Source organism: Larus michahellis, chromosome 7 (assembly GCF_964199755.1).
Source record: "Larus michahellis chromosome 7, bLarMic1.1, whole genome shotgun sequence".
Taxonomy (NCBI): domain Eukaryota; kingdom Metazoa; phylum Chordata; class Aves; order Charadriiformes; family Laridae; genus Larus; species Larus michahellis.
The window spans coordinates 24,462,176-24,475,553 of NC_133902.1; the positions used below are offsets into that span (position 1 = coordinate 24,462,176).

Below are 13,378 nucleotides of genomic sequence, written 5' to 3' on the forward strand. Positions count from 1 at the left end.
GAGGAAGAATTAAAATGATGGTGGAAAGAAGTACCGATAGCGGCAAATACCGATCCTCGTGATTTTGTCTTAAAGGAAAAAGATGGTAGAAGAGGCGCTCCCGCAAACTGAATTTTTGACAATAAGAGCAAGGTTTTTACCCCTGGTGAAATTGTGGGTGCAATTTTGAGCATTGAAATGAAGCGCTAGCAGTTGATGCTGGTTTCGGGGTGAGTGGGAGGGAACGTTCCTCCTGTCTCTTCTTGACCCCAGTGTTTTGTTAGAGCATGGAGATGCTGTTGTGCTGCTGAACGCTGCCAGAGCCCTTTGGAAATCCCCCTTGGAGGCATATTTGCTGTTTCCCTTTGTTAGAATTTTTGGGTGAGGACTTTGTGACAGGTCTGGCCATCTGGAGCTATGCTGCTGAAAAAGCTGTGCTATAAAAAAAGCAGAGCCTTCTTACTGAGCTAGGTGTGGGTGGCGTTTCAATTTCAAATTGCTTCTATAGTTAAATCTTAGCTAAAAGAGAACTCCAGTAAATATTTCTGTGTTTGTTGTGGAGAATGTCGTATTCTTTCATGAAAACCTAAAAATCAAAGGAGAGCTTATTACAAGGTATGGTAAATGACACTGCTGACAGACTCACCAGCTAATTCAAAACATATGGTTTATAACTGCTTTTTAAACTACAAACTATTCTAAAATTTTACTTGGGCTCTGTAATTGTGAGGTGGCTCAAAGAGTGGTATGTGGTTTAAACCTATAGTTGCAAATGTTGACTTTACAGGGCTGTGTCTCTTAATGTTGCTAAAAGGAAAAGAATAGAAGGAGTCTTTGCGATCTACGGATCATCAAAATGTGCTAAACTAAAATGACCTTAAAAGAAATTATTTTATATGTTTGTAACAAAGGAGGAATAGCATGAAATTATATTTTTGGATCAAACAGAGTTTGAACCAAAAGACTTGAGTTTGTTTGGATTTTTTTTGTTTTGTTTTGTTGTGTTGTGTTTTTTTTAATTATTGCAAAGATAGAAGGCAATAATAGATAGGAAGAGCTGTGAGGTGTAATGGTGTGCCATGAAAGTCGACATGACGAATAGATCTATGTCTGTCTTTTAGATAAAGATCTTTGTTCAGGCTCTGACATAAATGTGTCTAATGCTGTTTGTGCAATGCCAGAAAGACAAAGAAATCTTAGTTATTTAAATAGTCTCTTGGTTATGCCTCCTCTGATCGAATTGTTGGAGCAGTGGTTGAAACGTCAGAGGTAGATTTTAGAATACTTCTACTAGGTGACTTTTGATAAGTAAATATGCAGAACTTCTTCTGAAATGAGTTGACTAATTTTTTCTTTTGTCTGCAGTAGATAGTATTTGCTATACTTGTGAAGTATTAGGCTTTGCTGGATTGTGTGGATTGGGGAAAAAGATAATGTATGTCAAGTGTCTCTGACTGGATCGGAATAAACCAGAACTGGATTAAATCCTACTTTCTTCTCCAACTTCAGAGGTCTCATTGCAGTATCAGACTTTCAGTTTCTCTGTGAAGGGGGAAAAAAAAAGTGTGATTTGGTGTTTTTAACTATGCAGTGCAGTCAGAGTTAATAAATACATCAAGCAGTAAAATGTATTTTGACAGGGGCTGTTGTGAAACTGAAATTCAGGGTATTAGAAAAGATGAATGGTTACTAAGCTGATTAACTCGTAATTCAGTATATCAACAGAGAGAATACTTTCCCTGTACTTGATGCTGACTTCATTTTCTGGCGTGAAACTACTGCCAAGAAAGTTGTTTCAACAGTGAAATACTAGTTGATGGTTGAGATTGTTTGAAGGACAGCAGGCACAGAATGAGCCGTCCAGTTTGTTAGTTTGAAAAGCATCTCAGAGTCTTATCTTCCTGATGAAAGACAGTTTCCTGAATCAAACCCATGGAAACCACGGCATTAGCATTAACGTTCTCTCACACGGCCCATGAATGGTCAGTGCAGTTTTATTTCCTTTCTCTTCATCCTAGTGCTTTTTTTTTTTTTTTCCTTGCAAAAAGGAATGTAATGTGTGCTGGAATAAGCTTTTCTGAGTGCCGCATGTTGTACTCTTCAATTTACAAGTATATCTGCAGCAGTGTTCAACAAATATTATTCATTTCCTAAATATGTCCTGTAAGAGAGTCTGTTAAAGTGTTATTGCTACTGTAGTTTGGATTCCGGACAGCAAAGTGGATGCCAGAAATTGTGTCATGGTCTCTCAGCAGCAGAAGAATATTTTTTTTTTTTATGCTAGTGCTCCAGCATGTTGGCCACATCACAAATTGACTTTGTTGTAATGCTAAAAACATTACAGCCTGCTACTTTCTCGTAAACACATTTTCACCTCCAGTTGAACTACTGAGTTCAAATGCTTCAATCACCATAGCAGTATTAAGTTTTGAGAGATCAGTCTTAATTTGGGTTCAATGGCATATGTATCAAAAGGAGTTAATGGCTTCTGATCATGGTTGTTAAGTGGATCGCCCAACCATCTGTGCAGAGAGAAGAATTGCAATTTAGTGCCTTAGACAATGTAAGTTGGTGAGAAAAGCAGAGAGATGGAGCCCTGGGTTGGTCATGCAACTAGACAGGCAGATGTGCTGCAGGAGAGAAGGGGACAGGAGAGGGACACAAAGTGGGGGGAATCAATGACATGAGCGTCATTGGCAGGAACTAGAGAGGGAGGGGAAAGTGTGATTATTTAGTAGCAAAGGAGCCGTAAAGTATTTAATTTCCAACTTTTTTAGAATACGACTCGCTTGGTATGTTGGTCTCTTGCAGGGTGGCTGAGCTTCTAACACGATGCAAGCATACAAATAAACAAAACCCAAATAAGTAAATATGAGATGAATCTAACACTGATGAGGGATGAGGAAGTATAAACAGTGTTGCATGTGATGGTAAATCAGGGAGAACAGGACATGCTCTCCATCAACTTTTTTATGGAGAGAAGCCAGGAAGAACTGCTTGAGCCAAGGGACAGTGTTAGGAACAAGTATGAACTAATTTGAATATATGTAGGTTTAATATTTGAAGCTTTCAAGCTGCAGCAATAGGAGCCTCTAGAAGAGGCTCTGTGTGGCTCTCATTACTTGCATTGTGTTGTCCATGCTACCCCTAACCACTATCATGACAAAGAGCTTCCTTATCTAACAGGGGCTGTGGTGGCCTGTGAAAGCACTATAGGGCTACGTTAGTCAAAACAAATACTTGATCTGTTTGTAGTTATCAGCTGAACGCAAAGCTCCGTAACTGTTGTAGAATAAAGAATCAAGTTTCCAAAAGGTGCACTGAACCTGCAATGATTATGTATTTTGTGTTGACCTAAGAGTTCCTTTCTATTTTTCCTATGTTGTTTACTGTAAATAATAAGCAATATCCACTTCTAAGTACATAAAAACACTGAATATTTTACTAGGTGCAGTAATTTAAAAATGCTCTTGTTCTGTTGTAAGGATGTTTATTTCATGTAAAGAAGTGCTGTGTTTGGCTGTCAGATTTTTTCTTTAAGTTGTGTAATGCAAGTGTGCCTTTTTATTTGGATTTTGCTTTTACGTCCTTTTTCAGATACTACTTGCTTAAGTTTTTCCAAGTGGTTTTAATGCTCATTTTCCAGAGTCCTTTTTTCCATGAACTGAAAAATGTAGTTGAAACAAAATCAGTATTACTCTGTCTCAAAATTACTACTAAAGAAAACTAAATATAAGTAACACATCTGCATTTCTCCAAAATATGTGTTGCTGCATGGCAACAGAGCACATCCGGACTCACATTGCAGCCCAGCAATTTCAGGGTCATGATGTTCTGAGCTCCATGGAAAGACATTTTTGCTATAGGAAAGCATTTGATTCCTACTATATTCTTTAATTTCACAACATGACATCACCCTTACTGAGTTAGGAGCACACTTATTGGGAAACACTTCTGCATATTTATGCAAAAGTCCAGCAATACCTGAATGCTTAAAATGCTTAATATTTTATAACGTCATGAGATTTCTTCATATTTTTCAGAGTAGAAATTGCAGCTTACGGTATTCTTAGTGCTCAGAATTCTGTTGTTTTCTTTTTATTAAATGTCTTCAGACAGAACACGTCCTGTTGATGCATTGACATTTTGTTCAATGAAGAATATGATGTTTTGTTCAATGAGGAAAGCAACCTATGTTTCCCTTAATTTTTGTCCATTTGTTTTGAGCTTGCTGTCTTTAGGAAAACTTGGAGGTTATGCTTGTTTGTTCCTGGAGAAAGTCTAAATACGCCACTGAGAAAAAGTATCTATTTTGCTTCCGTGGGTCTTTATATTCTGAAACATGAATGCTTCACAACTTACAGAACATTAGCACTTGGGATCTTTGTGGGGGTTTTTTTTGGTTTGGTGTTTTGTTTTGGTTTTCCCTGCCTGCATATGAAGGACAGGTTGTAGTTATTGTTGGTATCTTTTTATCTAATTCTCAATCGACTCTTTCTTACTTTGCAGCTTTGCTCTGTCAGATGAAGCATACAGATCTTTAAGGGACCAGGACAAAGACCAATGCATCCTTATTACAGGAGAGAGTGGAGCTGGAAAAACAGGTAATAAGCAGTTTTGATCTTATTCAAAAATATTTAGAGTTATTCAGTCTTGCAAAGAGATGCTAGAGTCTGTAAGAGTTGAGAGATATCGCTATCTTTCTGTGTCTAACAATTGCAGAAAATGCTGTCACACTTGTTGCTGTAGGTATGAACTTCCATAAAGTAGTATTTTTTTCAGATTGTCACCATGATGCAGTCGTATCGCGTGTTAATACAATATCCTCATCAGTATGCAAAGTCATACTAAAGTAACGCTGGTTTGCGATAGAGTATTGCAAGGACTGGAAAACTTTTAGGCTCTCCCTGTGGGAAACGTGAAGAGGGAGAAAACTGACTGCTCTTGGTCTTCTAGTCTGGGAGGCAACCCTTTGATGCTTTTGCACGTCTTTTAATAAATTTAAACTGGATTATGCTATTTATCCAAGAAAAATAAATAATAGTAGCTGATTACTTTGGAATTTTCATCAGTCTTTTGCATGCTGTGCTCAGCTGCAATTCTAAGATTGGCTTGTGTACCAGAACACTGTGTTTCTCAGGCGAAGCTGAAATTGCCTTGAAAATGGCTGCTAAGTTTTAAACTGGAATGGTAGAAATCAAGTGAGGATTGTACAACTGCAGAACATTTCAGCTAGACCTTAAAAAATAAAGAAGCCTGTTATTTCAGAAAATAACCAATTTAAAACTGAGGTGACTTGCAGAAGAGGCGGTGGGTAGGAATGCATACATCTGTTTCTATGTAGTTAAGAGATTTTTCCTTTGAATCTGAGAAAATGTGCAGCTTTGTATGCTTATATTGAGCAAGACTTAAAGTGGGTAACAAGAAGTTGCTTTCAAAACCTGTTGTGAAAATGTAAAGTGTAGGCTTCACCTTTGTTTTCCTTTGTCTGATTAGTGGCATCCATTTGAGAGGTCTTGGAATCTTGGAATATAATCCTTTTTTTCAGTTCAATAACGTGAAAATGCACGAGTGTTCAGTAAAAGTGTATATTAAAATAATCAAGTTCTTATTAATATGATTGTTAGAGATTATGTCCAGGAGTTCAGACTTTAGAGAGGAGTTCTGTACTGGTATTGTTTAATCTCTTGATTTCCTTCAAGAACTGTGAGTTATCAAGCACCTCATACAACCAAGGTCCATCTTTCATTCATTTATTTATTCAGTTGAAAGGTGTAGCAGTGGTTGAGTTTCTGAACTTCTCTATTTGTAGAGAATATTCTAGTAGATTTATATTTGTATAGAGATTTTGACTGTTCTGTAATTTTCGTAGCCATATGGAACATAATAGGAATTATTCCTTCTTTATAAAGGTACGTACAGAATAATACAGGTTTTGAAATTCAAGTGAATAATCGACTTGGAATCTGTGCTATTCTCTCTTTAACATTTGGTGTAACTACTGTTGCTGAAATGGGGCTATTAGCCAAGAAGTCAGGTTTTCACTGCAAAAAAAAAAAAAAAGGCGGTGGGGGGGGGATGGGGAGGAAGTTCCTGGAGTGGAGGAAACAAACTTGTTAGTACAGGTCCTAGGTAACTCTGTTTTAGATTTTTGGTAGCCAGAATATTTGGCTGGAAGAATTGAAACTAAACTGTCATCAGTTGTTGGGGTTTTTTTCTTTATTTACAATTTTGTTTTTCTTTCACTGCCTGTTTCTATTGCTAATTGATAGTAACATTGTGCAAGAAAACACGCTACGTTACCAGAATGAGTGGTGTGTTTAAATCTTTTTAGATACTAAGGTGATGATTCCTTTCCCAGTGTCTTTATTGGACCAAACAGAGTTCCTAACAAAAGAAAGGGCCTTTATTTTCTCTCAGTGATGTTCAAAGCCTATCTTGAAGTCATTGTGTGGTGTCTTACTGCACTTTTATAATAGCTTATTTGCTGCTTCAGTGCTTTCTTCTCTCAGTGACTGAGTAGCTCTACTTAAAGATGTTGGCTGTTTTAAGAAATATTTCAACTCAAATAATTTGGTAATTCCAAGCTCTGAAGGGAAGGGATTCTTAAAAATGAAAGCTGGGTTTGAGGCACAATTAAAGGAGATTGGAGGCCTTATGGACACACCTGTAGTTCTTGCTCCTTGCTTGCTTCCTGGGGTGCAGGTTTGCTCAGTTTTCTCTACAGTATGGGGATAGTAATTTAATACTAGCAACAAATTTCATTAAATAGGAAAGAATCAAAATTCAGGGTATAATTTCTTGTTTGTCAGTTCTTTTCCTGAAATGAAACCCTTAAATTTGTGACAGATCTCTGAAGAACAAGCAACGGGGTTTTTATGACTACTGTCTTGAGCTGATAGGGATTCCAGCTGTTAGTGATTACATTGTATATCAGCTGATATTGCCTCAAATTTCACTATCTTGCATCATACCGAACATCACAGGCTCTGTTTATAAACAGAAGCCTTTTTTTCAGCTGCTCTTCGTCCTGACCAGCCAAAACATAAGGGTTGAATGGATTATTTAATATTTGTTTCTCTCTGTATATGGGTGATTGACACTCATATGAACCCAGCTTTGAGAGTTCAAAAATTGTTCCAGACTTTAAGTTTGTACCTTCAAATTAGTTTCCTTATTTAAATGAATGCTTCACTTTCTCTATTTGTTATACTTTGAAACAGACTGCATAATGTTATGGGATGTTGCAGTTATTCATTTACTTGTACTTTAGAGTTGTAATTACGTATGTATAGTGTTGTATGTTTACACTTGTGTTATTGTGTATCTGCTGATATAAAGCAATTGAATTTTGCATCTTGAAGCTGCTTGGGCTTGGTTTTTTTTAGGTTAGATTAAAACATTTCCAATGTGTCAGCTAGGGATAATGTTCTTTCCTTACTGAATACCTCTCTTACTGAGGCTAAACGCAAAACTGGCAGGTAACGTCACTGGTGGCTTCTTCAGCTTGGGAAGGCTCTAGGTATTTAAGTCAAGAGGGCTGCTGATGTAATGGCACGAGTATCAGAGCAGGATATGCTCCTTCCTCATTTCCAGATGGTACAACAGTGTAGAAGACAACTGAAATGAAACGTGCTTACGGTTCCTGTCTGGCATGGTGAAAAAGTGATGGAGATCGAGCCTATTTGCCAATACTTATCGCTGTTTTATTTTGCTCTCCCCTGACAGAGGCAAGCAAACTTGTCATGTCGTATGTAGCTGCTGTGTGTGGAAAAGGGGCAGAGGTTAATCAAGTCAAAGAACAACTTTTGCAGTCAAATCCAGTTCTTGAAGGTAAGAATCTCATTCATAGAGCATTTATGAGCATATTACCTCCGTGTGTATCAGCATCCCTGCTGAGCTGGTTTGGAAAACTGTATCTGCTGTTGTTTTATTGTTAATTGGTGTCCGAAGCCGTAGGAGATGCTTTCTGTGAAGACAGCTACAAGATTTTATTCGGTTACAGAGAGGTTTTCTTGAGAAGAAAACTGTTTCCTTCATGAAGGGAGAGCTTAGGAAGTTAGGTCATATTTCCCAGACTCCTGCTGCTGCTCTCTGAGGGCGTACCCTTTCTTAACCCTGCCTTGATGATGCTTGGCTGTATCAAAAGCCTTAACTTCAGTCCCTCTGATTCATTTCCTTCCAAATTATATTATTATAGTCTCTAGTAAACAAACAAGCTCTGTAAAGCATTATTTTTCTTTTAGAAAAAAAAGGGTGAAGAAATGTGTCTTAGAAAAGACTAAGCCAATCCATATGCATGCCTGTTTTTCCCTGAGACTTATTGTTCCCTACATCTGGTGACTCTCTTGGCCCGTCTTCCTGACAACTGCCTTTCCTGCTCTCCCATGAAAGACTTCTTTTTTTTTTTTTTTTTTTTTTAATTAGTCATTTTAATTTAAAGACATAGCCTGCCAGAAACAGGATCTTCATTTTTCCTGGAGATAGGATATATGATCCCGAAAGCTTGCAGTTTTGTCCCATTGTCTAATAATTGCCTTCAGAAGTGCCTTGGTTAGCGTTGACTTATTTAAGTCTATTGTGTTGATTCCTGGCTCAGTCTTTCCCACAGTTCTTTTAAGCTATTGTGGTGCTGAGACAAATCCTCACGGCTCTTGTACAATAATTTTGCATTAGGGCCAGATGATATGCAGGGTTTGTAAGACTGTTGAGTGTCAACATCTTATTTATTGCCTTGCTATCTTATACATATAAGCGGTAATTTGGAGTCTACAGGGAGCAAGCGCTCTACAAGTGAGAACGGGGCGTTGTGGGGGGGAATAAAAAAAAGGGAAGGGAATGAAAAAGTGGGCTGACAGCAGTGGTGAACTGGATGGGTAAAATGTGGTCATTGACTGTACAAAAAACCCCCAGAATTGTAAGCAAAGACTTGTAAAGAAAGGATGAAATGTTAAAATTTAAGAATAATAAAAAGGTTGGATAGGCCTTTCTTTGATCAGATATGTTCCACTGAAAGCTGAGTGGGGGGATTGCAATCTTCCATTGTTTGGGATTCACAGAGAAGAGCTGTGTTGCTTTTATCACCGTCCTGGAAGGCAGATTTCAGGTGTAAACTGTATGCAAAGTAGGGAGCTTTTTCTTCCCAAAGCTGGATTGTTCCCCAGGGACTGACAAACGTATTGAATTTCTTGTTGGTTTCTGAATCTTTCTTTTAATGCAAGAGAAATAGACTAAGCTTGCAGAAGAGTGCCTTATCGTTTTAAGGTATTATTTGTTCTACTCGGTGTGCTGGTAGCTGCCTAATTAGCTTGCTGGAAGGTGGGACACTGGATTATTCCATGAGACTGCTGCTCAAGCCTGGCTGCGCGTATACGTTTTAGATGGAAATTAAACGTTTGTGGTTAGATTTATTTTTCTTTGGTTATGTAGCTCTGTTTCAGTTGAGCTGCAGTGCAAGAAAATGACATAAATGTTACATATGCATAATTTATCTTGTGGGATTTTTTTTTTAACTACAGTTGCTACTGTAAATTAATTTTTTGAAACAATGAACTTAAAGGAAAACTGCGGAATGTGTCTCATGCTTTATAATGAAACGTTTGTGCTTGGTTCTGTGCAGTTATAAATGACTCTACTGTTCAGCACTGTGTTTAAGAAAATGCAGCTCAGAGATTTCGTTGTTGAAAAGATGATTTATTGCAGGGCATAAAGATTTTTAAAACAATTCTTTCACTTATCCTTGGCCTTCAGGAGCAACAAACTTTTCCTTTTGGCTTCAGTTCTTTGATCAAGAATAAGTCTACTCATGCAAGTTTGTTGAAGCCTAAAAGCATGTATTTATTTCTATCCAAAAAACATTGACTTGACTTGATCTTTGAAAGTATATATGCTATATAAATAAATACTGGGATAAATAAACTCTCTTGTTAGAGCAGGAGTGATATACTTAATAATGTAGGGACACTCCTGCTGGACTCCATGTACTTTGACAGTGTGTGATGTTTAGAGCTTGAATTGTCCTCCAGTCTGAGTTCTTGTCCTGCCTGTGTTCTAAGCGGGCGGCTGCCCATCTGAATGTAGCCCTGGGAAGTCCTTTCTTGGAGAGTTTTCATTCTCATAAAACTTTAGCTAAAGAAATTAAAACCAAACTACTCAAAAAGCGAGTTTAGGTCAAGCTGAAGAAAGCGTGCTAAACTTCCATTGTAAATCAGGCTTATTTCAGCTGATTAATATTCAGCTTAAGCTAGTGTATATGTGTGGGAATAGTGTAAATAAATCTGTTCCAGAGCATTGATTAAACTGTCCTGTGCAAAGAATTTTTAAGTTTCATTCTGTAATTTCCGCAGTTCTGGCCTCCATCTTTTACCATCTTCAGTTCTGGGAACTAAGACTCATTTCTTTCTCTGAATTGAAGAGAAAGAAGTATTTCCTATATATAAAGTTATTTGGGTAATAAAATTTTAAATTTGATGATTCAACACCCCAGGATATGCGCTCAATCCAGGTGCAGTTTTGTCTTGGAACCATTTCCCTTTGTGTGTTTTTCTTTCACTTTTTTAAACAAAGGAAGTGTTGAGATGAAACTTCTTTGGACTTCCATAGGTGTTTTCTCATTTGTGATCATGTCTGTCACACTCTCTCTGTCCCCGGCGACTGATACCCATACAATGAACAGGGTAATTGCTTCTCAGCGGTCTAAGATTCCTTTAAATACATAAAAGTCGTAGATATTTTAGCATTTAAATATTTTTCTTTTCCGATAAGTTTGGTTGTCATATTTGTTTTTCTCTTTCTCCAGCTTTTGGAAATGCCAAAACTGTGAGGAATGACAACTCCTCTAGATTTGTAAGTATTTTCTTTAAGACTGAATTTTAATTCCGTTTAGGGCAATTATGTTGTTGGTTACATTGTTGGCTATTTGTCTTTTACATTGTATCAGCCATTAAGGCATCTGTAAGGAGGGAATGAATGACTTGGAGAGAAAACTTTCCGGTAGTTGTCTGAGGACTGTGGTGTTTGGAGAAGGCAACCACCTTCAGCAGCAATCAGTGCTTCATTTTGTACATTTGAGCACGTTCTCCTTCCCCAATGTGTTAGTAGTGCATTATTAGCAGTCACCCCTCTTTTTAAAAGATGTTTCACCTCCTTGTCAGAAACCTTGTTGGTTTCTGATGTGGGCATAGAGTTCTATTGAGACTCAAAGTAGAAGCTAAAAAAAAAAAAAAAAAAAGAAAAGGAAAAAAATTCGGATGTGACATTCTGTGATTGGATGAAAACATAATTACAGCGCAGCTGGATTCGTTAATTATCTGGCACTGGTGGCTTTAATGTCAGCGACCATGTGCCTAGCAACTCGTCTGCTTAGCAAGTGGATCTTTCTATGTGATCTCGTTTTCTATCCATATGTATAGGTTTTTTTGTTAAAATTGCTACTTCAGGTTCTCATTTTCTTTCTATGATGTTTCAACCTGTGTTTACAAGTTTAGTTTTAATATAAACATTTTTAACATTTACTTATTTGCCTAAGTTCTTTATAATCAACTGGTTAAATTCAGGCTTTTTTAGCATGAAACCGAATGTGAAATTATAGGAATTAACAATTGACAAAAAAAAAAAAAGTTGAAGCTGGAGTTGGGAGATTCAGAAGTGTGAGTACTCATCATAGTTTCTTCTGCTAAAATCCGAAGACTAAATGCGACTTTGTGATTTGCTCACTTGCGTGCAGAAGAGTAATATTGTGAGATGTGTAAAGTAGACAAATTAATACATTGGGAAAATGGTGCATTGCGAGTAAAAGCAAATGGATGAAAGCCTGCGATATTGTGACACTGGAGAGGGGCTTTTTTTCCACACGGGAGACTTCTCTCCCCTTCCCTTCTGATTCTTGAGTATTGATGGTATTGTTCTCCATGGCTATGAATGCTCCTTCTGCAGCTGTCAAGCCCCTGCTTGTGAACTGAATGAAGGGTCTTCATCACAAGGTCAGGGCCAAAATTTGAGGCACTGTAGAAAATATTTTTGGGTAGAAAGGGTAGAAAAAATGCTACTGTCAGAGATGATGTACTGCAGAAAGGAGGAGGAGACAGCGAAGAAGAGAAGAGGTGCCATTTGCAAACAGAAGTCTTTCCAGGACAAAGTGTAACCAAATACTATTTTGCTGTTCAAGTCCTTGCTTATAAACACAAAGCTAAAAATAATTTTGGAAACATCCAGCTGGCCCAGTCCTTGGGAAATTAAAATTTAATTATCTGATTCAATTCTTTATCTCAGAAACTTGAATCAGCTCAGAATTAACTTCAAACAAGAAAGTACAAGTACTGTCCTGTCTAGCCAGCCTCAGCTGGCAGCAAGGAAAAGAATAGATTTTAAACAGAGTCAAGCCAATCTTGACAAATAGCCAGTAAATTAGAAAACATCTTTGAGGGAGTCAATGTAAAGTGCGTGTTTTTTGTGTTCTGTAATTAAAATCAAAAGACAAAGAAGGAAACAAAACTCTTCCTAAATGCAGTGAATAAGGAAGTACAAACACAAGGCTTCTCTTTTCAATAGGTTGTTTTTGTCCTCTGTTAAGTAAGCACCAGAGGCTGGTGAGATCATTTCTCTGCATGGTTTGCGGAATTTGTTTGAATTACTACCAGCAGTTTTTATCTTTCTAAACTTCCTTGCCAATGTGAGCTGCAGTGCTTTTGCCTTTTCTACACAGTGTGGGTCTATCCATTTTGTCACTGTTAAACATAGCTCTTACTACATTAAACGCTTGTCATATAAATTAAAATGATGCAAAGACCAGAGCGATCTTCTGCGATGTGGAAAAGTCAAACAGAAGTCAAGGAAACACACTGCGGCAGTACAGCTGAAAATGAAATCGCCTTTGTGGTGACAGTCTGTTAATTGTTGCCTCTGGTCTCCTGAGTTACGAGGGAAAGAGTTCAGTGGGAAAAATCCATCACTTTTACAAGGCAGGCACACGCTTAGGGACAGACACCCCACGATTACTAACAGTAATCATTGCCAGCCAGTCCTTAAAGCCAAACTGAGCGGCTATCCTTCAACTGCCTTGATTCACGCTCCTGGAAGATTTTACACTGAGAAAATAAGTTTGCGTGGAAAATAACTTTTTCCTGCATTCTTATGTTAATAAGCGTGATAATACCTACACGGCCACAAGTATTGCTTGGTGTTCTTGGTCTTGTGGTGAAAGTTTGTATGACGTGCTTTTTCTTCATAAAGCCTTAGAAACTGAGCAAAGTACTGGGTTGCATTACAAACCTGATTAAAGCTCTTCTCATGAAGATCTCTGACTGTGATAATGCAGTTGTCTTAGAAGCTTTGAATCATTTTCTGTTTTTCAAAATCTGACGGAGTGTAGAGGAGGTTGCCAGATTGCTCTTTTAGCCTG

General features: G+C 37.7%; 1 protein-coding gene across 5 annotated transcripts in view; it reads left to right on the forward strand.

Annotated features, from left to right (window-relative positions):
• Positions 1-13,378, forward strand: part of MYO1B (myosin IB) — a 115,518-nt gene that overhangs the window by 48,687 nt on the left and 53,453 nt on the right. For all 5 annotated transcript variants that reach the window (XM_074593928.1, XM_074593931.1, XM_074593930.1 and 2 more), the window contains exons 4-6: positions 4,489-4,583; positions 7,708-7,812; positions 10,778-10,824. In XM_074593928.1, coding sequence (XP_074450029.1) covers positions 4,489-4,583; positions 7,708-7,812; positions 10,778-10,824 — 247 coding nt within the window. The remainder of the gene's footprint in view (positions 1-4,488; positions 4,584-7,707; positions 7,813-10,777; positions 10,825-13,378) is intronic.